A 24,791-nucleotide genomic window follows, 5' to 3' on the forward strand; every position below is an offset into this window, starting at 1 on the left:
CCAAAGGTTTTGCTCGGCTCCTGCGTCCTCTGCTCTGTTCACATCCCCAGCAAAGGGAACCGGTCCTCCTCCTGTCCATTACGATTGCCGGCGAGTTTTTGTCCGATGGTTTGTTGTTTTGAAGAAAATACTGCACTGATCTTTCGTGACAGCTGACAGGTTATAGGCAGCAATTAGCCAAGTAACCAATGCTTTGTTCATCGCGTACTCCGACGGGGGACATGTTCTCATCTGCTCCTGTTGTCATGTGCTGTGAATTGGGTGATCTGGGAAAATCCATCCAAGAGGTGTCTGAATCCCTGCGATGCAGAAAAGGTTGGGATCCATCCATCCATCCAAGGTGTCTCAGGTGTGCAACCTGCTATGCCAAGTTCAGGAATCAGGATGTCTAAAATTTTGCTTTATTATTCACGCGAAAAGCAACTGGGCAAACGGCACTATTGTACTCATTTCGATTTAGTGCGTGAACAACTCTGGTCTCAGCCGTACAAACGTGTAAATATATGATGTGACTAACTTGACCAGGAATAATGAGTAATTAAGTGCCTTATAATAGTTTGATTTTGACAAACTGCAAACTTGATCAAATTTAGAATAGTTTGACTTATGATAAACTTATTAGATCCCTTATAGGACAGATGTACATATTAAAATTTGGATTTAATGTTACTACTTTGTACAGTATGGTGTAATCACCCGATTGTATTGGTTAATTTTTTTGTGAGAGTGATGGTTGGTTAGAGAATGAGAAATTTGTAAATTAGTAGTAATTTTAAATATGAATCTAATCTTAACAAATTTGGAGCGTATTAGGTGGCTGAGAAGCAACATGACGGCTACCCAAATCACGGCCATTTTGGAGTAAGAATGCAATCTACCTATGAAGTCAACGTCAGAGTTGAGCCATCAGTGTAGTTGTGCGTCCAAACAAACGTCAGGCAGGCGCATGCGTGCAGGACGCGAATGGTGGCGCCAGCCAAAGCCCCGATTCCTGACCAGCAGCAAGTCAGTGTGAGCGCGCGCGCTGCGTTCCCATGTTGCTAGAGCGTTGACTCCGCCCGCCTCCGCTCGAGCTCGCTTCGTTGGATGATGCTCCTGCCGCTCGCAAGTTGCAAGGCATCGATCGCCCGGCCGGTGAATAATAATGCGGCGCTGGACGCATGGGAGATGATTATTGATCCCTCAGTCCCAAAACTACTATTTGTTTTGAGAGTTTTCATAGTTTTTGCTGCTTATCTAGACGAAATATATATCTAAGTGCATAGCTATCTAGAAAATTCAAAACGAATCGGGACGGAGGGAATAGAAAAAAAAAACTCTGCATCATGTCGTGTGCTGGAGCGGAATATACGTACATACAGCCTGCGAACGCGTAGGGGTCGCGCCGCGGGATCCACGGGATGCGGGTTGACTTGATGATCGAGGTGTCTCCGACTCCCGATCAGATGATCGCGTCGTGTCATCATTTTTCCTGATGGCGTGTGTGCTTCCGAAATTTCCAATGTTGACGTGCTGTACCTTTTTCGTTGAAATAAAACACCACACCACCCGAAACCTAGCTACTGCTGACACCGAAAATCTAACTCATTTGCAGACTTGGAGTCGAACAAGACAGGGCCTGCTGAGCACGCCGTACTTGTTCAAATTGGGACGTTAGGAAATAGAGTGCTCTCTTGGCTCTTGCCATCTCATCGCCAGCTTAGAAACCCGCGGCTTTCCTCATCACACCCCTCTCCTGTTAAAACCCCGTCAAGTATCAAAGATTCAAAGCCCATTGCCCCACTCCATTTTAATTCCCCATCTCCTCCTCTCCCTTTCTATATAAACGCACCCCACGCAGCGAGACAAACTATAGCCATTATTACAAGACAAAGAAGCCGGCCGGCAGACACAGCCATGGCGGTCGGCGACGACGCCAACGGCGGCGGCGGGGTGCGGCGGCGCCAGCGCGGGTGCTTGTGCACCAAGGCCGACTTCTTCCCGGAGGAGTCGTTCTCGAGCTGGTCGGCGTACGGCCGCGCGCTGCGGAGCACGGGCTCCCGGCTGGCGGACCGGCTCACGTCGCGGTCGGCGGAGTCGGCGGAGCTCCACGAGGTGCGCGCACGCAGCGGCGCCGACATGAGGCGGGACCTCACGTGGTGGGACCTGGTGTGGTTTGGCGTCGGCGCCGTCATCGGCGCCGGGATCTTCGTGCTCACGGGGCAGGAGGCGCACGACGCCGTCGGCCCCGCCATCGTCGTCTCCTACGTCATCTCCGGCGTCTCCGCCATGCTCTCCGTCTTCTGCTACACCGAGTTCGGCGTCGAGATCCCCGTCGCAGGTAAACCACGCACCCTCTCGCGCGCAGCAGGCTTACAAGATCAATTACACAGCTTGTTATGTTCGCATGGCATGCTTAGTTGATTCATTTCCTTCATCGCCTTAAGATCAAACATCTCTCAGCCTAAGAAAAGAAAAGAACATCACGGTATTCATTAGCAGATGGACAGACTGTTTCTTTTTAAAATACAAATTGAAATAGTATTAGGTCGATGGATAAACATAAACATCTAATATGAAATGGAAAGATTCTTCTGCGTCTTAAAAAATATTCAGTTTGTTTTAGGGCTGTCGATTTAGAGAGAGAGAGAGAGAGAGAGAGAGAGAGAGAGAGAGAGAGAGAGAGAGAGAAGTCTAAGCATGGAGAGTGATCAAATGGAAAGATTCCAACTTGTAAGAAATTGATGGAGTTTCTTAATATTGTTCAGGCAGTGTGTGATTATGACCTTCCCATCTGGAACCAGCCTCGCTCATCATATCCATGATCCATCCAATCAGCAAAATTTGTATGGACGTACACTAAACTGACAGAATTACTGAAAACACAGTATAACACCGGTAACTGGATTACTAATTTCTCTTGGATCAGTACAACATGTCACTGCCACTGCCAGTACAGTGTGCCAGCGTTTACTAGTCCGTCTAAGCTATAACCTACTTGTTCCTTTTCTATTGGGTTTGGTCAATGGTCAGTGAGCAACTGTAGCTTTCAAGCTTTGTATAGTACATCTCGTGCTCCTATCCAGTTGCTCAGTCAGAATCAGGCTGAGACCCCCCCTCACATGGGCAGATTTGAAACTCTTTGAATCTTGAAAACCTAGCGACGCTTTTCCAAAAATAAAACTCACGACATTTTTAACTCTCTTCGTGCGCTGAAAAAAACACTTCAGCCTTGAAGGAAAAAATGGCGTAGTATGTCTCTGTCTGAGCATTCTCCTTGAGTTGAAGGGGGCAGATCGTACTTCACATCAGCAGGTCATAGTCTCATAAAATAAATCGTTTGGTCGAATTTTTCTGATCGTTGGCGACGAAAATTCTCTACTTTGACCAGACACTCTGCTTCTTGAAGCAGAACGACCAGGCAGTCACCGTATTTCGTTGTCTTGGAGACTGCATTGCCACTCATCTATCAGTAGCTTGGAAGTTCTTTGCAATTTGCTTGACGAGTAGTACCCAACTGGGAACGTCATTAGGTTGGCTTAATTCAAACAATTAGCCTGGCCATTTCAGCATGAGAGCATTACTTGCTTGATGCATTTTTAGTTTGCAGTCTGAAAAACCATGCGGCTAGCTTAGCAAGGTAGGATGTGTCGGATGAAACTCAACTGGCAAATGGCAATGACGTTTCTCTGTTCGAGAAATGCAAATCGTGAGTGCGTTTTCATTCGTGATGAATTGCAGGCGGATCCTTCGCGTACCTGCGCGTGGAGCTCGGCGACTTCATGGCGTTCGTGGCGGCGGGCAACATCCTGCTGGAGTACTGCATTGGCGGCGCGGCGGTGGCGCGCGCGTGGACGTCCTACTTCGCCACGCTGCTGAACCACAAGCCCAACGACTTCCGCATCCACGCGTCGTCGCTCTCCGCCGAATACTCCGAGCTCGACCCCATCGCCGTCGTCGTCATCGCGCTCGTGTGCGTCTTCGCCGTGGTCAGCACCAAGGGCACCTCCCGCTTCAACTACGTGCTCTCCATCGTCCACATCGCCGTCATCATCTTCATCATCGTGGCCGGGCTCACCAGGGCCGACACCGCCAACATGCGGGACTTCATGCCCTACGGCGTCCGCGGCATCTTCTCGGCGTCCGCCGTGCTCTTCTTCGCCTACATCGGCTTCGATGCCGTGAGCACCATGGCCGAGGAGACCAAGAACCCGGCGCGCGACATCCCCATCGGCCTCGTCGGCGCCATGACGCTCACCACCGCGCTCTACTGTGTCCTCGCCGTCACGCTCTGCCTCATGCAGCCGTACGGTGCCATCGACAAGGACGCGCCCTTCTCCGTGGCGTTCGCGGACAGGGGCATGGACTGGGGCAAGTACATCGTCGCCTTCGGCGCGCTCAAGGGGATGACCACCGTGCTGCTGGTCGGCGCCGTCGGCCAGGCGCGGTACCTGACGCACATCGCACGGACGCACATGATGCCGCCGTGGCTGGCGCAGGTGCACCCGCGGACGGGGACGCCCGTGAACGCCACCGTCGCCATGCTCGCCGCCACCGCCGTCATCGCCTTCTTCACCGACCTCAACATCCTCTCCAGCCTGCTCTCCATCTCCACGCTCTTCATCTTCACGCTCGTCGCCGTGGCGCTGCTGGTCCGCCGCTACTACGTCTCCGGGGAGACCACGGTTGCCGACCGGAACAAACTGGCGGCGTGCATCGCCGCCATCCTGGCGACGTCGGCCGCGACGGCGGGGTGCTGGGGGGTGGACGTCAAGGGGTGGGTTCCGTACGCGGTGACGGTGCCCGCGTGGCTGGCGTCGACGGCGTGCCTGTGGGCGTTCGTGCCGCAGGCGAGGGCGCCCAAGCTGTGGGGGGTGCCGCTGGTGCCGTGGCTGCCGTCGGCGTCCATCGCCATCAACGTGTTCCTGCTGGGCTCCATCGACTACAAGTCGTTCATGCGGTTCGGGATATGGACGGTGGCGCTGCTCGTCTACTACCTCTTCGTCGGCCTTCACGCGTCCTACGACACGGCCAAGGCGCTCGCCGCCGAGTTGGCCTTGACCGCCAAGGTGGAGGAAGGCGACGGCAAGCCGGCAAGAGGCGCCGTCCACAACGGTGATTACTGAACTCTGAAGGGAGATGTAGTCGTGGATATAAAATGGTAGTGCTAGTGCTTAATGTTACGACTGAAAACTATTAGTCGAACATAAGTAAGCTTGTACAAATCTTATGCGGTCATTAGACCACGCTTGTTGTGTAGTTAAATTGTGTTTAGTTCATGTTCGTACACTATTTGAATTTTATCCTAGAGATCAAGAGTTTCTGTAATGGCTCCAGTGTGCTCTCAAGCCTCATGTCTCATGTCCTCATGGTAGTGCGTTGCACAGCGCCAAAAAGCAGAGTTGCGTGGAATTGTATCAATAAGAAAAGTTCAATCTGCAGGAATTGTAAGAAAAATCTGCATTACAAATGGACCTCATTGGGAATGAGTTGAAAATTCGCAGCGAAATTTCAACTCATGAGAAAAAAATTCTGCATTCCAAATTTCAACTCATGAGAAAAAAATTCTGCATTCCAAATTTCAACTCATGAGAAGAAGCCTACACCATTCACGCTACTTTTTTTTTTTTTGAGAGGGAAAGGGGTGACTGGTGAGAACTTTAAACTGCCGAGTTTCGTCTTCTGTAAGCTGAGAGCAATTCGGCCCAAACCCCACCCAATTCAAATCCATTTGCAAGTCAAGGCCCATCGGCCCAAGACCCGTAAAGCCCTCGCCTCGTCTGCAACTCCCCCTCCTCCCTTAAACCCTCGCTTTCCGCCGCCCGCCGCTTCCTTCCTCGCTTCCCCCAAACTCTAGCGCACCACCGGCGGCGGCGGCGAAACCCGCCTCGCCCTGTCCGAAATCCTACCGCAAGCGTACGCTCCTCGCTCTCCCCACCAGCCACCATGGCGCCGCGCCCCCGCAAGCGGGCCTCTCGCCCCACCAAGCCCCGCGCGGGCTCCCGCCGTGGCGGCGGCGGCAGCGACGACGACCCCTTCTTCGAGTCCGAGCCCAAGCGCCGCCGCGGGGGCGGCGACGAGGAAATCGAGAGCGAGAACAGCGACGACGATGCGATGGCGTTCGGCGGCGCCGTTGATGAGGATGGGGATGAGGGGGTTAAGGAGGAGGAGGATGAGGAGACGGTCGGGGAGAAGAAGATGCGGATGGCGAAGGAGTTGCTGAAGAAGTTGACTGACGCCTCGAAGAGGGAGGAGGACGACGAGGATGAGGATGAGGAGGAGGCCGGGGGCAGGCGGGTGGCGGAGATCCTTCAGAGGAGGCAGCTAGAGGAGAGTGGCAGGAAGCGATGGGAGCTCGCCGCAAGGTCAGCAACAGTTCTTTTTTTCTTGGAGGTCTCCCCTAGTTTTTGTTTCTACGTTGTCTCCATTAGTGTGTTGATATTTAGCGCTTTGATGCTCTCCACGATGAGGTATAATTTACCTGGGGATTGCTTTCAAGTGGCCAGTTAGCCACAATTCGTAGTTTGGAACGGGAGGAAAGGAGCCTCATTTGGTTCAGGACAGGAATTGGAGTAGAAGCAATTTAGCTATTGACTATTGATTAGCTCCCCTTAAAGCAATCCCCTTTGAGTTGGGGAAGGAGGTGATTGATATCTGGTTGTAAGATTGGGAGCAATATTGTTGCTTCATTTCAGTAATATAAACAAAATCTCAAATGCACCCAGGGATTGGACAAGTAAACGTCTGTCTACATGCTACTTGTTTTGGACCTGTAAATTCCAAAGCTAAGCATGTAGAAGTACGTTCATGTTGTAGTAATTTGAATTTAGGAAGGTACCAGAAACCGGCCCGTAACTGTCTAATTACCAGCTACCAGCGATGATTTAGTATGTTTTTCCAGTAACATGTTTTTTGGTTTCTATTGTGCCTCCAACCATAGACTGCTGTCATATACTCGTACAGTTTATCTAAAAATGAGGAAGATGGTTAGCATGACTCGGTTTCAGGGTTACAACCAACCTGCTAGCTGCCCTCCCTATAGCGGCTCTGACTGCTTCCTTTAGGTTCTTCTTGTTTGCCAGCTACAGGGTACAAGTTTATCCTTTAATAGCCATGGAATTTCACAAGATCTAAACAACCAGCTACTACGAATTAAGGCTAACTAATGAATAGCTAGCTACGTAGCTAACTAACCAACGGATGATGCTAACAAACTAATTGCAACATGAGTAAACTGCTGTGCATGTTTCTGCTGTGCATGTTTTGCTGCCTCACCGTATGCACAGCTGCTGAGTTGCTGGACTGACCCAAGGCCTAGCCCATAACATATTTTAATCCACATGGAATGTTTTTGGTACCAGTGTATAACTAGATTGCTGAAGATATAACAATAGACTGTTAAAAGGATATTTATGTATTGAGTGCTTGGAGATGCATATGATGAAATTGTCTGATATGGTTGTTGGTATGCATAACCACTACTAATGAATCATGTGAAATGGAGTTTGGTAATGTCTCTATTTTTGTAGCTATGATGTCCTTTTAATTGAATTCGGCTTACTTTCTTAAAGATTTTACTAAAGGACACGATAGAACAGGCTATGTCAGTTTGAATTCAACTCTGGACCACTATTTGTACAGCTGATAATTTTTGAAGGTGAACTTGTACATGTATTAAACTTTCCAAAACCTTCACAGGGTTTTACCACCAGAGCCCCAGGATGGCTTCAAGGTTATTGTGAAGCATCGACAACCTGTAACTGCTGTTGCTTTATCCAAGGATAATGATAAGGGGTTTTCAGCATCAAAAGATGGAGTCATTGTGCATTGGGATGTTGAAACTGGCAAAAGTGAGAAGTATTTATGGCCAAGTGAAAATGTATTGATTTCTCATCATGCTAAACCACCTCTATCAGCTAGAAGAAGTAAGCATGTACTAGCTTTAGCTGTCAGTTCAGATGGTCGCTACTTGGCAAGTGGTGGTTTGGACCGTCATATCCATTTGTGGGATGTTCGTTCACGGGAGCACATACAGGTAACCAGCGATTGCAATTTCGAGATATGTTTGGAAAGTCAATTTTGTTAGACTAGTCAAGAGGACTTATAAACTTTCTATCTTACACATAACAACATTGTGACTGCATATTCTTTCTTTGTTTTTTGCAGGCTTTTAGTGGTCATCGCGGGCCAGTATCATGCCTTGCTTTTGGGCCGGATTCATCAGAGTTATTCTCTGGTTCCTTTGATCGTTCAATAATGCAGTGGAATGCTGAAGACAGAACATACATGAACTGCCTATATGGCCATCAGAATGAAATCTTGACCATGGATGCATTTAGTAAAGATAGGATTCTGACTGTAGCACGGGACCGGACAATGCATCTTTGGAAGGTACTAATATTTTTAAAGCATACATGCGTTTGTTACACGGATGAAGTTGTCTCATTAAACAGAACATTTTCTTCTGATGAATAGGAAGATTTATCTAGTTAAATAAACATTTTTCAGAAGTTTGTTTCTTTATAATTATGAAATGAAATTTTCACATCACAAAATACCTCCACTTGTGCCAAAGAATGAAAATAGCATGCATAAACACCCACAAAGAAAAAAGGAAAAACCATCTTGGTTTGACTACAGAGACTAACCCAAAACTACAGCCGCACGAACCACATTGACCACATCTGATCCTGGTTCTGCTATCCCAAGCAACTTAACCTCTGTTTGAGCAGAGACCACATGTTTTTCAGTTATGCCTAGCCCAATTGAATGTCGGCATAAATGCTTTGGTGTTACTGAGATGCTTCTTATTTTCTTAAATTCTCTCTGACCAAGCAAGACATCAGCTGAGGGGCAATAGTGGCAGTGGAGGGAAAGAGAGACAGGAGAAAAACGGAAGAGTTTGGCTAACAGAGTGGTTCATGCCTAGGATGGAGCTTGCAGCTGAGCTGATGGGTGAAAGGTGCTGTTTGTTGCATAGGAAGAAGTGGGAACGTGATTGGGACATGGGAATGGGTTGCTGTAGAGCATGGGATCTTTACACTTTACTGTGTCTAAAGTATATTTTTTTCATACTCTACAGCTATAGCAAAGTTGAGAACACGATACAGTAGGGTACCTTGTTTTAAAAAGAAAAGCTACAGCATACGTAGTGCAACGGAATTGGTAAAGATTCTGTACAACTTATACTGTATCGTGTTCCTTTCGCGGCACAACTTAGCAGTGTTGTGTACGTGCATTATGCAAAAGCTCAAAGATTTTAACCAGGACTCGCCACACTTTCTTAGAAGCTTCAATCAATTATTCATGTGGCTTATTTGGTTGTGCCAGTCATGTGGCAGATACAGTGATGTACCCTAATAGCTGAAACCCTCTTTATGGACAGATTCCGGAAGAATCGCAGTTAGTTTTTCGTGCTCCTGCTGCTGCGTCTTTAGAGTGCTGCAGCTTTATTGACGACAAGGAATTTTTATCTGGATCTGATGATGGAAGCATTGAGCTTTGGAGCATAATGAGGAAAAAGCCTACTTTCATTGTTAGAAATGCTCACCCTTCACTAGACAGCGATGATCAAGAGTTACCTAAAGGTAAGATGTTATGTGAGAATCCTTTCACTTAATGAAAAGTTTTCCTATTCATCACTTCTGGGTCTCTGTTTTGTTACTTTAACATTTTTCTCTTTAGTTGCCGCTAAGATGGCCATTAATGGAAACATCAATTTCCTCATGGCTGAAATATGTTTGTTCCTTATATTTGTGGAGTCCGTATTTATTACTTACATCTTTTCACTGTGCAGAAAATGGAATACATAAACCTGAAAATGTGTCAATGGCCCAGTCATGGGTTAGTGCTGTAACTGCAAGAAAAGGTTCCGATCTTGCTGCATCAGGAGCAGGAAATGGTTTAGTTCGTCTCTGGGCGATCGAACCTGATTCTAAGGGGATTCGACCGTTATTTAAATTTAAACTGGTATAGTACTCTTGCTACTCAATGAACACCACTGTCCTGAAAATAATATCTTATCTACGGTATACCAGTGACCAATGTGCATGATTCTCATTATCTATTGTTGAGACTCAACACTACTGGAATTTCTTACGTCAATTCTAGTTGTGGGAATTTGAGTGGGTCATAATAATCCTAGCAGGTAACCAGGGGCATGTACTCTACTAGCTGTGCAGATAGATAATGTGTGCCATTCAGGGTGCTCAATGTTGATTAGTTGCCAATCTGTAGGGCACACTTCTGAACCACTGAACCTGCCAATTCTTAATAATGTGTGAATGAGTTGTCAACTATTCGCCTCCTTAGACATCCAGTCATATCTTTTACTTCTTTTATCACTTTGAGTTTGCCTTGACCAGCGGTTTACTTTTGTGATGTGTTGTATGGCTGTCTGTTGGTCATTACTTTCCAAACAGGTTGACTATTTGGCAGACATCGTGTTATGGTCCATTTAGGTTGACAAAATATTTATGCATTGAGTTTTAGAAGGTTACTCCACCTGGGCAGTTATATAGGATGTTAAATTTCTATATTTATAACGCATGCATGTGGATTTAATGCTACCTTTTGTTTTTCTCCTTAGGCATTTTATTCTCTCTCACAGGCATTTATACATGACCAACTACTGACACATAGCCTCTTGTTTTTCTGAGTCACTTGATGGACGGGCACTCAAGTCACATTCTCTTAATAGTTTCTCAAATTTATTACTTAAACCCTGTGAACTAACTATGAAGTACAAATAGAGTTTGAATCAATTCAGCTCCTGGTCACCAAGTTGTGGCCTTTTTTGTTTCAGTGTATTGGATTGCAAATCTGTACATTCCAATTTCTTTTAAAAAGGTATAATTATTTTCTAGATGTTCTTACTATTGAAGATAGCCATTAGAGGTCTGGATGATTCGAGTCATCCAGAAAATTGTTCACACCATATTGTTTGATTTAATACCGTGGAGATGGAGTGCTCTCTTTATATTTTCAAGGAATTTCACCTTATTTAAATGTATATAATAGATCTATTTGGATGGTGAGACCATCTAGGCTCTGCAGAACAGTTAGGTTTGGTGGTTAATATAATGGATCCATTCTGTGATGACTTTTGATCATTTTTTATGTTTAATTTAATTATTGAACTACACCACTAACAGTCCTTGGCTCGATTCAACTCATGCTAACTATCAAAAGAAAGTTTAAGATGTTGTGCCATGCTGTGGGTTGCAAACAGTTGTTGATATACTTCCTCTCATGCTCAGGATGGATTTGTCAATTCTCTCACTATTGCCAAATCTGGACGCTTTATTGTTGCTGGTGTTGGCCAGGTCAGTAAATCGTAACCCTTTTCTCATTACAGTTCATATACTTGATGATCCAGCTTCTTTTGTTTGAATGCACACTTTCTCGGTTTTTATCTTGAAATACGGGTTAAAAAAAAGGTTTTCAGTAAAGCTTCCTGCATAGTATGTGTCCTTCAACAGGCTAAATAATGTGTGAAGATCCATAAATGTTCATTCTTTATGCTAACTGCGCGACTCCTGCAACACCACCAAATTCTTATTCTTATTACTACTAATTTCAAAGCTGAACCTCTGTGCTTAAATCTTTGCTTCATCAGGAGCCCCGCCTTGGTAGATGGGGCCGTGTTCGGTCAGCTCAAAATGGGGTTGCCATCCATCCAATCCGACTAAAGGAGGAGAAAGACGACTTGTAGGGTAGTTGGTTGGATGTGTGGAGGAACACTCTGTGTTGTAGAAGATGACATTGCAAGCAAGAAGAAATCACAAAGTTCGGCACTTTTGCAGCTACGCCTGCAGGAGGAATTCGATGCAAGAAGCGAACAGCAAGCAACAGGACTTTGGAGGTGTGAACAGATTGTTTGAGCTCAGAGAGATGTATGTTCGTTGGGGATCATCCTGCCGGATGCCCCAACTAGTATAACTTGAGGCAATTTTGTAGCTCTTCTGCCTTTTAAATAGAAACACAAATTAATTTGTCAAACAAATATGATCCGGCCTGCCTGTTGTTTCTCCAAACACTTCACTTCTTGCTATTTAGCCTGGCTTCTTGGTATTGATTTTTATGGCTTTGATTGATGGTTTTTTTTCCTGATGGTCGAGGACTGGCGAATGCTGCGACCGTACAGATTGGTGAGGGGTTGTGGCGGCATTTGGTTGCAACTTGCAAGTCGCCAGTCAGATCATGGGCTCTGTTGTACAACTTCTTTTTTCTTTTCGTTCTGGAGTGCGTGGGAAGGCAGCCCAGTCTGGCCCGGCTGTGAGTAGGGCTGGTGATTGACCCAAATGGAGTCCTTGCGGCCCATAAAGCCCAATAAAGAGAGCCCCGTGTCGCTTCCAGTTGCTAGGTGCATTTGGTTGGAAGAGCGGATTCATGTAATATATCGTGACATGTCCCTTAATTAAAGAGCCAGGACAAGAAGAGCCGGAAGTCAGCCGTCAGCTCTCCCTCAAGACGTTAACGGTATTCCAATATCCAATTACAACATATAAGTGATATTTAACAGCATGTACAATTATATTCACGGGTCAATGAACAGCTAATTTTCGCTAACATTTGTCTGACCTGTTTGTGAAGTCAAGACAGCGCCATCATTAGAAATCAGAAATGACAAAAGAAATAGTAGCCTAAGATGGAAGTACTTCTATGTTTACAAGGGTTTGACCAACCTGAAAGCAGGGCGGATGTGCTCTTGATTATGAAATGTAGATTGTCCCTTTTAAGGAAGTTAACAGTTTTCCTGTAATGATTGTTTGATGAACACAAACTACTAGGTGTCCACAAAACTGAACCTAATGGACAAACCTGATTTTACAACACTAGTCCAAACACATCTAAAATGAAAAAGAAAATCTTATACGTTAAAATAGCTGTCTCTCCAAACAAATTCCAGGACTAGAAACTTGATAATAAATACTTCCTCCGTCCCAAATTATAGGTTGTTTAAAATTTTTTAGATTCATAGATATACACTATTACTAGATGCATAGCAAAAGCTATGAACATAAAAAAAAAGACAAAATGAGTAAACGACCTACAATTTGGAAATTTGGAATGGAGGGAGTGTATACTAACCATGTGCCAATATTGTGGCTGGAAAACGATGCGGCAAAAATAGAACATATGTATCTAATCATATGAAGCACATAATCCAAATCTTACAACATGAGAAAAACAATAAAAGAGTTGACATGGTAATATCTAACAACTAACAACAGCAAAACTAATGAGATATCAGGAAAGGTGCTCATTTGTTTGTTCTTAGTTGCCTTAGACCTTGCCAAACCTGAGATCTTAAGAGTCATGAAACTGTAACCAATCACTAGTATGACAGAAATCTTACAGCCATGAAACTGCAACAAGCACTACTATGTTCCATTGTTCCTGCACGGTATCTGATATATGCTTACAATGCTTACACATTGTAGCCAGATTCTAGCAGCCTCCATCCATAAAACCACTCTGGGTAACATTTGTGCAAATCATGAAATTTTATACCATTGCCAGGCACCGGACATCCAATAAACATAAATGCATTCTGCAGTATCCACATGAATCCATGTTTTATTAGGCTCTTCCTTTGGTTCGTCATAATCGAAACATTCCTTGTAAGTAGCATCTGATACCATGTACAGCTCATGTCCGTGAAAGTACATATCTCGCATTCATACATCTCTCAACAAAGTACACTCCAAGCACATGCATTGAATCTCCAATTGGCAAGAAATAATTCTTTTTTCTCCACAATATGAGCATTTTCTATACCGAGTGCACCATGCTGAACAATTAGACCGCCACTAAGCAATCTGCATGACCAAATACACAGGTTGAAACTCTGATCTGTGTAACTCATGACATGGAATCCAAATCAGAGAAAGATTTGTGACATCCACAAGAGTCACCATGCTTTTCATACGAATCCATGTAGATAGGTTTAATGCTGGCAGTTACAGGCCTTCACGCAGGCAGGTATTGGGTATGATAGGACCAACAAGCAGATGATGGTTCAACACATCATCAGACCAAACATGTTCAGCAACTCATAAAGCTCAAGATATAAGACTGCCCAATACATAAAAGATAGACCTCCTGAGAAATCTGTAACTGCATGCCCTCGCAGCTGATACTTGATTATCACCACAAGCTTGCTCCTTCAAGTTTTCGTTTCAAATATGCTACTGAACCATTCCTGAGAAAACAGTTCTTCCAATGACACTTTAAACTTTAACTCATGTATGTCTGTAAGTTTCAAGTATTCAAATCATTCAACAAAGGGTGACAGCCGCAATCTGGCAGAGTACTTTACCAATACTTTGGGTATACCTCAAAAGAATGCCTGACTTTCCATGAATTTTGTTCGCACGGATGGATATCAATGTATGGGTCAGTCAACTTTTCCATCTTTAGGGCATTTCTGTCGTGATTGTCTCCTTTTGTCTTGGATCTGACGAACACATTCAGCAACCAAAACACTAAACTTTGGGGTGACCTTGCCTGTAAGGGGTGGGTTAAAGCCAACCTTCCTATAAGCTTGTGTAATGCTCTTCTGACTTCTTTGCAAGTGAATATTGCAGAACGAGGGAGCTGCAGACTTTATGATTGGCCTGCCACAGGTGACAAGCCCACCCTGTACCCCACTGGAAAAAAACAGGGCAAGAGTTAGCATATTCAAGTTAAAATCAGTTAATGGAAAGAAATCTAAAAGAAATGGAAACATATACCAAAACTTTACTGAGCTGGTGGCAATCAAGGAAAACAAATCCAACTATGACTCTATGAGACATAGTCAAGGTAAACAAACCAAAACATTACAAAACCAACTGTTTCTTACTCAAAGTTCAACCAGTTCGATGAAATGAAATTCAATGGACACCATATGTCAACAGAAAATATTGAAACTTGTTTCAAATCTTAACTAGGTTCACTGATGTAAGTCAAAATTCACAAACAGAAAAATCAGATTGAAGTAGACAACCACAAAAACCTAACTGGAATGAACTAACCAAAGCACATCCTATTTGAGTTGTGTAGTCCAACCTATTAGACGGAGCTCAATCTATCTATATTATAAGGATCGAAAACAATTGAAAACATTTGTTACCCAGATATATTCCCCCTTACTCCTCACGTTGGACCCACTACGCAGTCCAAATGAGGATGAGATGCATGGAGAAACACCCAAAAACATGTTTTCTAACATGTTTCCACTCTTTTCCAGCTTTTAACGACACCGCGCATTGGCCTTACCCTCCCGGTGTACCCATACATGTGGGCCAGCGATCACGTATTTTGTTGATCGGTTTCCATGTATTGATACGCTATCATTGGCAGGTGATAGCAGAATATTAATATGACTCAATCAGTGTTTCAACTAAACAAGCAACAAATAAGCAAGATTGCATGCAAAATGGGATAGCGTTGATTTGTTGCCTTGTACTATAGAAGAGATCGCTGATGCGTGATAAGCGCACACGCCTGCAGTCATCTAGTGCGAGGATTGCGCATGGTGTACGTTGCCGTCCATGCCGGCCTGTTGCGTGTCAGGCATATCACGGCTGCTCATTGAACATTGGCTGCTGGTCAGGCACGGAAGCATGACACAAGTTCACCATACCTACTTTTGCTGGTCAGCCATGGAAGACGAACGGCAGTGCAAGTATGGGGCCGTGTATAATCACCGTTGCTACTCTGTTGGACTCAGTCTGTTCATCTTGATCTCCTATCCCGTCGCACAATCGAGTCCACGCATGGATGGCCATATCATGCATGCAACTCTCGGACAGATGGACAGGTATGAATATTTCGATCTATGGAATCTTAAATTGGTGGTTAGTGATTTTTTAAAACCACGTGCGTGTCGCACGTGCATTTATGCTAGTTATAATAAATTAATAAAACATAGGAAACAATATTTCATTAGCAAACATGGAGCAGCTCACTTATATAGAGAAAAACAACCCTATCCCATTGAACCTTAATGTTCCATTGCCATAAGAGAATCTTATGTAGCTACATTGTTAGCAGAAACTGATCGATCCAACTTGGCTAAATCATAAAATATCTACCAACAGAAATTTCTAATTCTTCAGAACTTCAAACCGAAACATAATCATAAAATGGACTTTTTTACTTCACTCCAGAGAAAGAATACAGATGATCTAAAGGAAAGAAAAGAAGTGGCAAATGTCATTAATCACAACACACGAAAAAAATCATATTGATATTTGCACTTGGAACATTAAGCAGGACCCCAGTATTTTGTTACAGTTGAACAGGCTGCATGTATGAGGTTACCATTACACAAGACAGGCTGCTACCAGATAGATTAAGCAATAGAAGAATCTTTTTTTTGTGCAGGTCACTAGAAGAATCTTATGTGGCCAGTAAAAGAAAAACCTAACACAGAATTGTATCATCTGCTTTTGGTCTACATCCCTACATCTTAAGACAAAGGTATCCCATTGAGTCATAATCTACCAAACTATCAGGGACCGCACCCCAGAAATTATGGTAATGAAAAACAAAAGTGGTTCTAATCCACAATTTTCACAGAATATCAACTTATTGTAAACATAAACCTAAGCATCAGGCGAACATAACTGAAACACAGATACCAGCTGCACAGCAGGCTACAAATTTCTGTGTAACCATGATGGCCCACATTTAGTGAATAAGCATTTGATGTTATGTTTTCCCTGACTTTTTAACCTGGACATAAATTGTATTGTAGTGTTTTAGAAAGCATCAGACAGGTAGATGGGTGGCACCAAGCACGATTAGGCAGCTACATAGGAAGACTAGGCAGAAAGGTGGCACCTAGAGCGGAGGCGCTGTGTAGGCGGACAAGGTTTCCACATTTCCAAAATGTGCTGTTCCATTAAGGGGAAACTCACTGGCCAACAACAGGCTCACTGCAGTCTCATGAACCAATTCCATGAATGAAGCATCAACCACCCTTACAAGGAAAGATCTAGGCCTAATTCTAAGCTGCACAACTGGAACAAATTTGAATAACACCAAGATTCAAGCACCTATGCAGGCAGATGGACAACCACAGGGGAGCTTGCTGTCCAAAGCAAGGTTCCTTTATAGTTCACTAGGACAATTCTCGGAAATACAGCATCAGTTTATCCATAAAATAGGAAGCCAGGAACTGAAAAGTATGCTCTGCTGAACTTGAACAAAACTAAATAACACCTAGACCAGACCACTTTATCCATGCAGCAATGCAAACTGCACCAGGGGCGGAGCTTCTCTATGGCCAGGGTGGGCCATGGCCCCCCTTTAAACTCAGAAATTTGCTTAAAGACTGCTCATTTTTTTGGCTTGTAAATCTAATTTTCTCTCTTACTGGCCCCCTCTCAGTTCATTGGCAAGCTCCGCCGTTGCACTGCACAGATAAGAGGAGCGCAGGAGCATCCATTGCAGAGCCACCAATCCTGAGCCTAGATCTTCTATTTGGCACAAATTATTTTTTTTTAAATGCTTTCCCCAAAAAGATTCACAAAACAACCGATGCCCAATGAATCACCATGAATTAACAGCAGCATCCACACAGTACGGCATCCGTTTCAATTAGATACTGACCTAAATGCACCACAAATGGCAGCAATCTCAATGATTCTCCAAGGAAGCATGGCAATCCAATCCCCAAATGTGACAGAGGGGGGTCATCCCCTTTCAGAAAAACTAAACCTAGATAACTAGTTGGCTAGATCCAGACCAGCAAGGGTATCGAATAAGGAACCCCAACAACGCCAAGATCCATGGCCTCTTCCAAATCAAGTACAAAGTCGAACGAAGAAGGGAGCGTTAAGGGACGAACCTCTTGGTTATGTAGGCGCAGGGTTTGTAGAGCACCTGTTTGGGATCGGACAGGATGTGGGAGTGGCAGAACCGGGTCGTCGCCATGGCCCGCACCTTGCACCCCGTGAACCCGCACTTCTTCCTTCTCGGCACCGGCGCCGGCCGCGGCGGCTCCCCGACCGCGGGGATGGGGGCTCCGGGAGGCGGCGGCGGCTGCTCGGCCTCGAGCGGGCTCCGGGCAAGGTCCCAGACGTACTGCCGGTGCCGCGCGCGCACCTCCTCGGCCATGGCCCAGTACAGCCGGCGGTACACGCCCGCAAGCCGGGCCGCGCGACGGCGGCGCCGGCGGAGGACCTCCTCCCTCGTGAGCGCCTCCGCCGTGGCCTCCATCTCTGGCGACGGGGGGTCGCTGGGAACAATGCTAGGGTTTGGGGCTTGAGCCTCAAGCGGCTCCACAGCGGGCGCCGAGGGCAGCGCCGGCGCCGCAGGGGCGTCGGGGTTCCGGGAGGAGGCCATGGCGCGCGGAGATTCGTGCGGGCGAGTGCGCGATTTGGGGGTGGGTTTCTTCGGAGGTCGGAGCGGAGGAAGGAAGCGGATGGATTCTTGTGGCTTTCGGTGGAGGGGTCACCGACGAGGACGCGAACCCGAGCAACAAAGGGTGGGGTCACGCAGTGTTACAATGGAATACTCAACCCCACATGTCAGTCAAATCTGACAAATAAAGGTGATTTTGCTATAGGAGTTCCTTATTTGACATTAGAATGAATTTTTTTCTTAACACTGAAAAATTTTGCGTCTGACACCGAATCCTATCTTTTATTTTTTTACATTTTCATCACTTTTATCACATAAGTTGAGCAAAATAACCATCAAATCATCTACAAAATTCATGAAACTTTTTTTTATAATCGAACAAATGAAGATGAATCCATTTTACTTAAAAACGCACATCTACCTTTGCCATTTTCAAATTAAAATTCACCAAATCTAACTACTTTTGAAGCATATTTGAATTTTATGCTACCAAAAGACTTTCCAAAATTATGAAAAAAACAACCAATATTCCTTAAATGAGATGCAATCATTTCTAAAATTATCTTTTATCATAAGTTACATAGAGAATTACAAGGTTCTTTTAAATTTTTTCAAATTTACAATTCTTCATAATTCTCTATTTAAGTTTTGCTTCAAAATAATTTAATAAGTTCATATGAGAAATATTAGTTATTTTCTTACAATTTTTAAAAGTGTTTTGGTGCCATAAAAATTCAGATAATTTATAAAGGTAGCCTAAGTTGGTGAATTTTAATTTTAAAACAGTAAAGGTATATGCATCCTTTTAATAAATATGGGTTCATATTCATTTGTTGTATCACTACAAAAAGTTTAATGATTTTTGGAGGTGATTTGGAGACCGTTTCACTTGACTTACCTAACACAAGTGACGAAAATATCAAATACAGAATGAAAGTTAGAAGTTGGTGTCATATTAGTAAGGAAAAAACTTTTCAGTGGCAAGAAAGGAATTAACGCGAGCCACAAAGGGTGGGGTCATGCAGTGTTACATGTTCGACGGAATACTCAGCCCCACATGTCATACATGACCGATATGATTGTCCGTCCATAAAATAAAGGTGATTTTGCCCCTATTTCATAGTAGGGGTGGGGGTGTCTTATAAAATCAGGGAGAAAACATGCTGGGAAGGGTGAAAAACAAGCGTTTTATAAAACGGCTAAAAGATTTGTTTGGATAACAGTGGATTGGAGTGGAATGGAAGAGATTGGAGAGAAAATTAGTTCATTTTTGACTCAATCCCCTTCGTTCTACTCCATAACACTTATATCCAAACAAGCCCAGCTTAGCGACCGCTAGAAGTAGCTTGAAAATAAAATAATAACCGATTCAACATGGCCTGTCGTTAGAATTGCTTTCATGGGAGAAAATTTTGTGGCCTTTGATTGATGTTTTGATTTTCTGAGGCCCGAGGACTGAATGCAGCAATAGTGCAGCTTCGGATGTTGATGAGCTCCTCTTCTTCTTCTTGAGCTGCTCTTCTGAACAATTGGAAAGAGCCGCGCGCATAAGGGAGAGTCAGCATCATGGTGCAAACTTGCCGCGTAATTAAGTTTGGGATCACGTGTAATCTAATACTTAATTTTATCCCAGAACACATAGAAATAATTGTTTCATATTTGTGTGTGTTCTGGGAAGTATGTACATCCATACAAATTATAACCTCTGTGACATGATTTTAGTGAACAGTGAGTGAGACAATGAAGCAAAGGACAGATAGTGTATTGGCTACAAAAATAGTGACGGATCTCATACAGAAAACGGAACTCCTATCCAAGCTATAGCTGAATACATCGAACCTGGGGATTTTATTCATTAAAGCGAAGACTGACGACATCGCCAAAAACTTGGAAATTCACAATGGCATGTACAAATGGATAGTAAAGGGATAGAGCCAAGGATCAAACATTGTTTTTCAATGAAACAAAGACCATAGTGCATCCTGATGACATAAGTATCTCATGTTGGAACGATCAGCGTGCTGCATCATCCTTGACATTACTGAACACTAACACTACAAGGTGACATGAAGAAACAACAAAATATCGTCGTAAGCAGGAATATAGATGGTGATATCAAAATATGCATTGTAACAAATCTGAAACATACTTGAAATGAGCTGATCACTAAAGGCTGTAATAATCTATATTAATAAAATTTTCACATGGAAAAACTCAATATTTCACACAGTGTGTACAATAGCATTAATTTAACATAGGAAAAACTCTCCTGAAAGTAATCCGATAAGTTACTACCTAATCGTACTTCACGGGTAGAACATTTATAACTGTCCATAATCTCTTGTGTAAACTATACAAAGAAATCAATTAACTCAGAAAATATCTTCTCTGTTGGATGACCTCCATAGCTGATTCAGATCACTCCCAGAACACCATGTGCTACGACCATATGCAATTTTGAAATCAGTCGATATATCAGACGATGTATGTGTCATGAAATTAAGCCTATAGGATAGCATAGTAGGACAGATTACAAATTGCACATACACACAGAACATCTCAATTGATTGAAGGCATTGGGGTTGTCAAGAATGACTGGTTTCACTAGAGTAGTAGGGTTCACATATGTCATCAAAATCAATGCCATGCAATTGTCTGGTGCTGCTTCCTTGTCATAAATAATATGTATCCTTTGGTCATAAATATGACCTAAGGTGAATTTCCAAACATGGGGAAAAGTTTGTTTTCATGGCAAATGCTTGATGCATGGCCTAAGGCATGAAAAGATAGCACCTGTACCAAAACATGGGACTAAAACATCAAACCAAGGGTTTAACCTTTTTAGTTGTTATGTATCTGAATGTACATCATAGTTTTGTCTCCTATGCCTATTATGGTTTAACCTAGTTTAGAAATTGCAAGTTCATAGAGAGTTCTTTTGGTGCAGGAGCACAAGGCATAAAACAATAGTAAGAATAAAAAGCAGCACTGTGCTACTTCATACCAATTTTGTATGAAAGTTGAAAAAATAAACACGATTTACCGGTTTGGAAATTGCAAGTCCATAGAGATAGTTCTTGTATTGCAGGGATACAGGACATAAGCAATAGTAAGAATAAAAAGAGCCATTCTGAGCTTATTTCATACCAATTTTGTGTGTGAAGGTGAAAAAAGGAACAAATGACAATATATAACTGAACTTGACTACTGAAATGCAACTGGGTACATGCAAATAGAAAGCAGAGCTAACCTGACAACTGACATACTGATAAATAGACAAATAAGCTAATAATCTATCATACTAAATCACTAACTGTTTTCATTAATGACTTGCATAAAAAAATAGAAGATCCTATCCTCACTGAACACTCAGATAGTCAAACGTGACATAATTGGAACAAGACGCCTGATTCCATACAGCTAGGTATATCACTAACTAGTACAGAGCATGATCTATTCAGATTGAGCTAAACAAATCTGGATGAAGCACGTGAGGAAGCATAATAAAAATCATTGAATGGTACATTGATTTCCACTTTACAGAGTTTAACGTACAATTTTCATTCACTTCATTGTCCTGCAACATCAGAGGAAGCGAGAGAAGATGTTGAAGACATACCTAGCGCTACGGAGTTAGGAATTCCTGATGCAATACAGAAAGATAAAGGAGCCAAAATCTTGGGAGGATGGAAGTGGTGTCCATGTCGACCTCAGAGAAGACCTCAAGGTCGCTATCCATGGTGCACATCCATGTTCATGCCTCTGTGCGGCGCGCAACTGGTCTCAGGCACATAAACGGATGAGCATAGCAGCAATCCTATCTCTGGTAGTGCGGCGTCATGCCAACAGCATCGATCGAATCCTGTTGGCAAGGACGTGAGGGTGGGGATGCTGCGGACGGGAGAAGAGGCAGGCGCAGGGGCGTGGGGTTAGGGTTTGGAGCAGGTGGACGAAGGATTGGAGAAGGCCTTAGGCGGCGCCGCTGTCGTGGGCTTCGTCACCTTAGCACAGGATGAGGTGGAGAGCAAGGGAAACGTCCCAAATTGGGCTTTTGGAGACGCACCGCGGCTGCAGGCTCCGCCGGCCTAATGGGCATGGAGGTGGAGGGCGAAGGGGACGGCGACATCCTGCCGGGAGGAGATCTACTCGCCGGCGTGAGCCAAATCACAGCAAGCATAGAACGATCTCAGCAGCAGAAGAGGGGCGATGAGCCCCTACCTTCTGAATTTCAGAATAAGATTCAGATATAGCACATTTAATTCTTACGCACCCCTCTCTTGGCCTTAGGCCCATTAACAGAGCTACGCGAGTTTCAAAACGTAAACAGCCGAACACTAGAGTCAAATACGCGTTCACCTTTGCAAGGCGCCTCTGGGCATGACATTTTCCCCCTTCAGATGTTGCTTGTCCCCAAGCAATGGTTAGAGGAAACTTTTGCTTGACGACGTAGTAGTCCTCCCAGGTTGCTGCTGCCGCTGGAAAGTGGGTCCACTTGATCAACACTTGAGGAATTGTTGTGTTCTTCTTTTTCACCAGGCACTGGTTGAGGATCACTTCAGGTTCAGTAATTGAGGAAGACAAATCCATCAGTTTGGAGATGTTATGGAACATCGGAAAGTGATCTGGAATGAAGGGCTTCAGCTGTGAAACATGAAACACATTACAAATTTTACTGTCAGTAGGAAGATCTAGTTTATAAGCGGCCAGCCCAATACGCTCTAACACAGCATATGGTCCAAAGAATTTGAAAGCCAACTTGGGAAATGGGCGATTGACTACCGAGTGTTGAGCATATGGTTGCAACTTCAAAAGAATTTGTTCCCCAACTTGAAAAACACAATAGTACGATGACGATCAGCCGTAAGTTTCATCCTGTTCTGAGCTACTGCTAGTTGTTCCTTAAGCATCTCAACATGTGCAGCCCTGTCTTTTATCATATCTACCACTTCAGACTCTGTCTCTGTAGAGGAACTAGGTGTTGGTAGAATTCCCACATCTAGATCATAGCCACATAATTCTTTAAACGGAGAGCGGCCCAGAGAAGAGTGAAAGGAAGAGTTGTACCACAATTCAGCTAAAGACACCCATTGTTTCCATTATTGGGGTGATTGATGCACTGCACACCTCAAATACATTTCTAGGCATTGGTTCACCCGTTTTGTCTGGATGTCAGTTTGGTGGTGATATGCGGTATTGTGAAGCAATTTGGTACCCAACTTGGTGAAGAGGTCCTGCCATAACTTGCTCATGAATATTTATCTTTGTTAGAGACCATGGACTTTGGTGCCCGATGCAACTTGATCACTGAATCGAAAAGAAGATCTGCCATCTGATGAGCAGTGAAGGGATGTTTCAGAGGTAAAAAATGAGCATATTTAGTGAATCTATCCACTACCACCAAGATGATATTAGCACCTCCTGAGATAGGCAGTCCCTCAATGAAATCCAATGAAATGTCTTGCCATCCTCCTGCTGGAATAAGTAAAGGTTGTAGCAAACCAGCTGGAGCAGTATGCTCATGCTTGGCCTGTTGATAGATGCCACATTGTTTAATAAAGTCTTCTACATCACTTTTCAATCCCTTCTAGAGAAATAACTTCTTGACTCTATAGTAAGTAGCTTGAACTTCTGAATGGCCACCAATAAGACTAGAATGTAAAGCTGCAATGATTTTGGTTCTTAAGGCAGAATTGTTACCCAACCAAATGTGATCTTATACTTGATCAAACCATTGTCCAATGAGTAACCTTGTTCATTGGGAGATGTGATTGTCAAAGACTGTAACAACTTCTGAGAAATCTCATTAGTATGATATGAGTTAAGCACCTCTTGCAGCCAGGTGGGAGTATAACTAGACACTTTTTGAATAGCCATCAAATGTGCCAATCTGGATAGGGCATCAGCAACCACATTCTCCTTGCCCTTCTTGTACACCACCTTGAATTTGAGACTTATCAGCCTAGTCCTAGCTTTGCATTGCAATTCTGACTGTAAGTCATGTTCTGTCAATAATGAACTCATGGTACTGTAGATAAGGTCTCCATTTTTAAATAGCCATGATCAGTGCTAGAAATTCCTTCTCATAAATGGATAGATATTGGTGTGATGGTCCTAAGGCCTTACTTAAGAAAGCCACTGGCTTATCATGTTGCATGAGGACTGCTCCCACTCCACTTGCACAAGCATCAGTTTCCACTATGAACGTTCATTGAAATCTGGCAGTGTGAGCACGGGAGTATTTGTCATGGCTTGCTTCAGTGCTAAGAATGCCTTGTTTGCTTCAGAGGACCATTGGAACTGTTTTTTCTTCAATAATTATGTCAGTGGCTTAGCTATCACACCATATCCTTTCACAAACCTTCTATAATAGCTAGTAAGTTCCAGAAATCCTCTCAATTTAGTTACAGTTGTTGGTGTTGGTGTGACGACCGACCCCAAATCTCTCGAGTTCATCT

General features: G+C 44.0%; 3 protein-coding genes across 3 annotated transcripts; 2 read left to right on the forward strand and 1 right to left on the reverse strand.

The window, feature by feature from the left end:
• The first annotated feature begins 1,631 nt into the window (after positions 1 to 1,631).
• LOC105913612 (cationic amino acid transporter 1) lies at positions 1,632 to 5,315 on the forward strand. Its single transcript, XM_012842781.2, has 2 exons — positions 1,632 to 2,320; positions 3,721 to 5,315. The coding sequence occupies exons 1-2, from the start codon at positions 1,897 to 1,899 to the stop codon at positions 5,103 to 5,105; spliced, it is 1,809 nt and encodes a 602-aa protein (XP_012698235.1). The 5' UTR covers positions 1,632 to 1,896; the 3' UTR covers positions 5,106 to 5,315.
• A 477-nt stretch (positions 5,316 to 5,792) lies between these two features.
• Positions 5,793 to 12,051, forward strand: LOC101754858 (U3 snoRNP-associated protein-like YAOH). The gene is made up of 7 exons (XM_004982280.4): positions 5,793 to 6,344; positions 7,678 to 8,014; positions 8,146 to 8,370; positions 9,365 to 9,566; positions 9,776 to 9,948; positions 11,238 to 11,303; positions 11,597 to 12,051. Exons 1-7 carry the CDS (start codon positions 5,926 to 5,928, stop codon positions 11,690 to 11,692), a joined length of 1,518 nt encoding a protein of 505 aa, XP_004982337.1. The 5' UTR covers positions 5,793 to 5,925; the 3' UTR covers positions 11,693 to 12,051.
• Positions 12,052 to 13,100: 1,049 nt separating this feature from the next.
• On the reverse strand, positions 13,101 to 18,420 carry LOC101755259. The gene is made up of 2 exons (XM_004982281.3): positions 17,822 to 18,420; positions 13,101 to 14,633 (listed from the first exon to the last, which is right to left on the reverse strand). Exons 1-2 carry the CDS (start codon positions 18,316 to 18,318, stop codon positions 14,381 to 14,383), a joined length of 750 nt encoding a protein of 249 aa, XP_004982338.1. The 5' UTR covers positions 18,319 to 18,420; the 3' UTR covers positions 13,101 to 14,380.
• Between the last annotated feature and the right edge of the window lie 6,371 nt (positions 18,421 to 24,791).

Source organism: Setaria italica, chromosome IX, assembly GCF_000263155.2.
Source record: "Setaria italica strain Yugu1 chromosome IX, Setaria_italica_v2.0, whole genome shotgun sequence".
NCBI classification, from domain to species: domain Eukaryota; kingdom Viridiplantae; phylum Streptophyta; class Magnoliopsida; order Poales; family Poaceae; genus Setaria; species Setaria italica.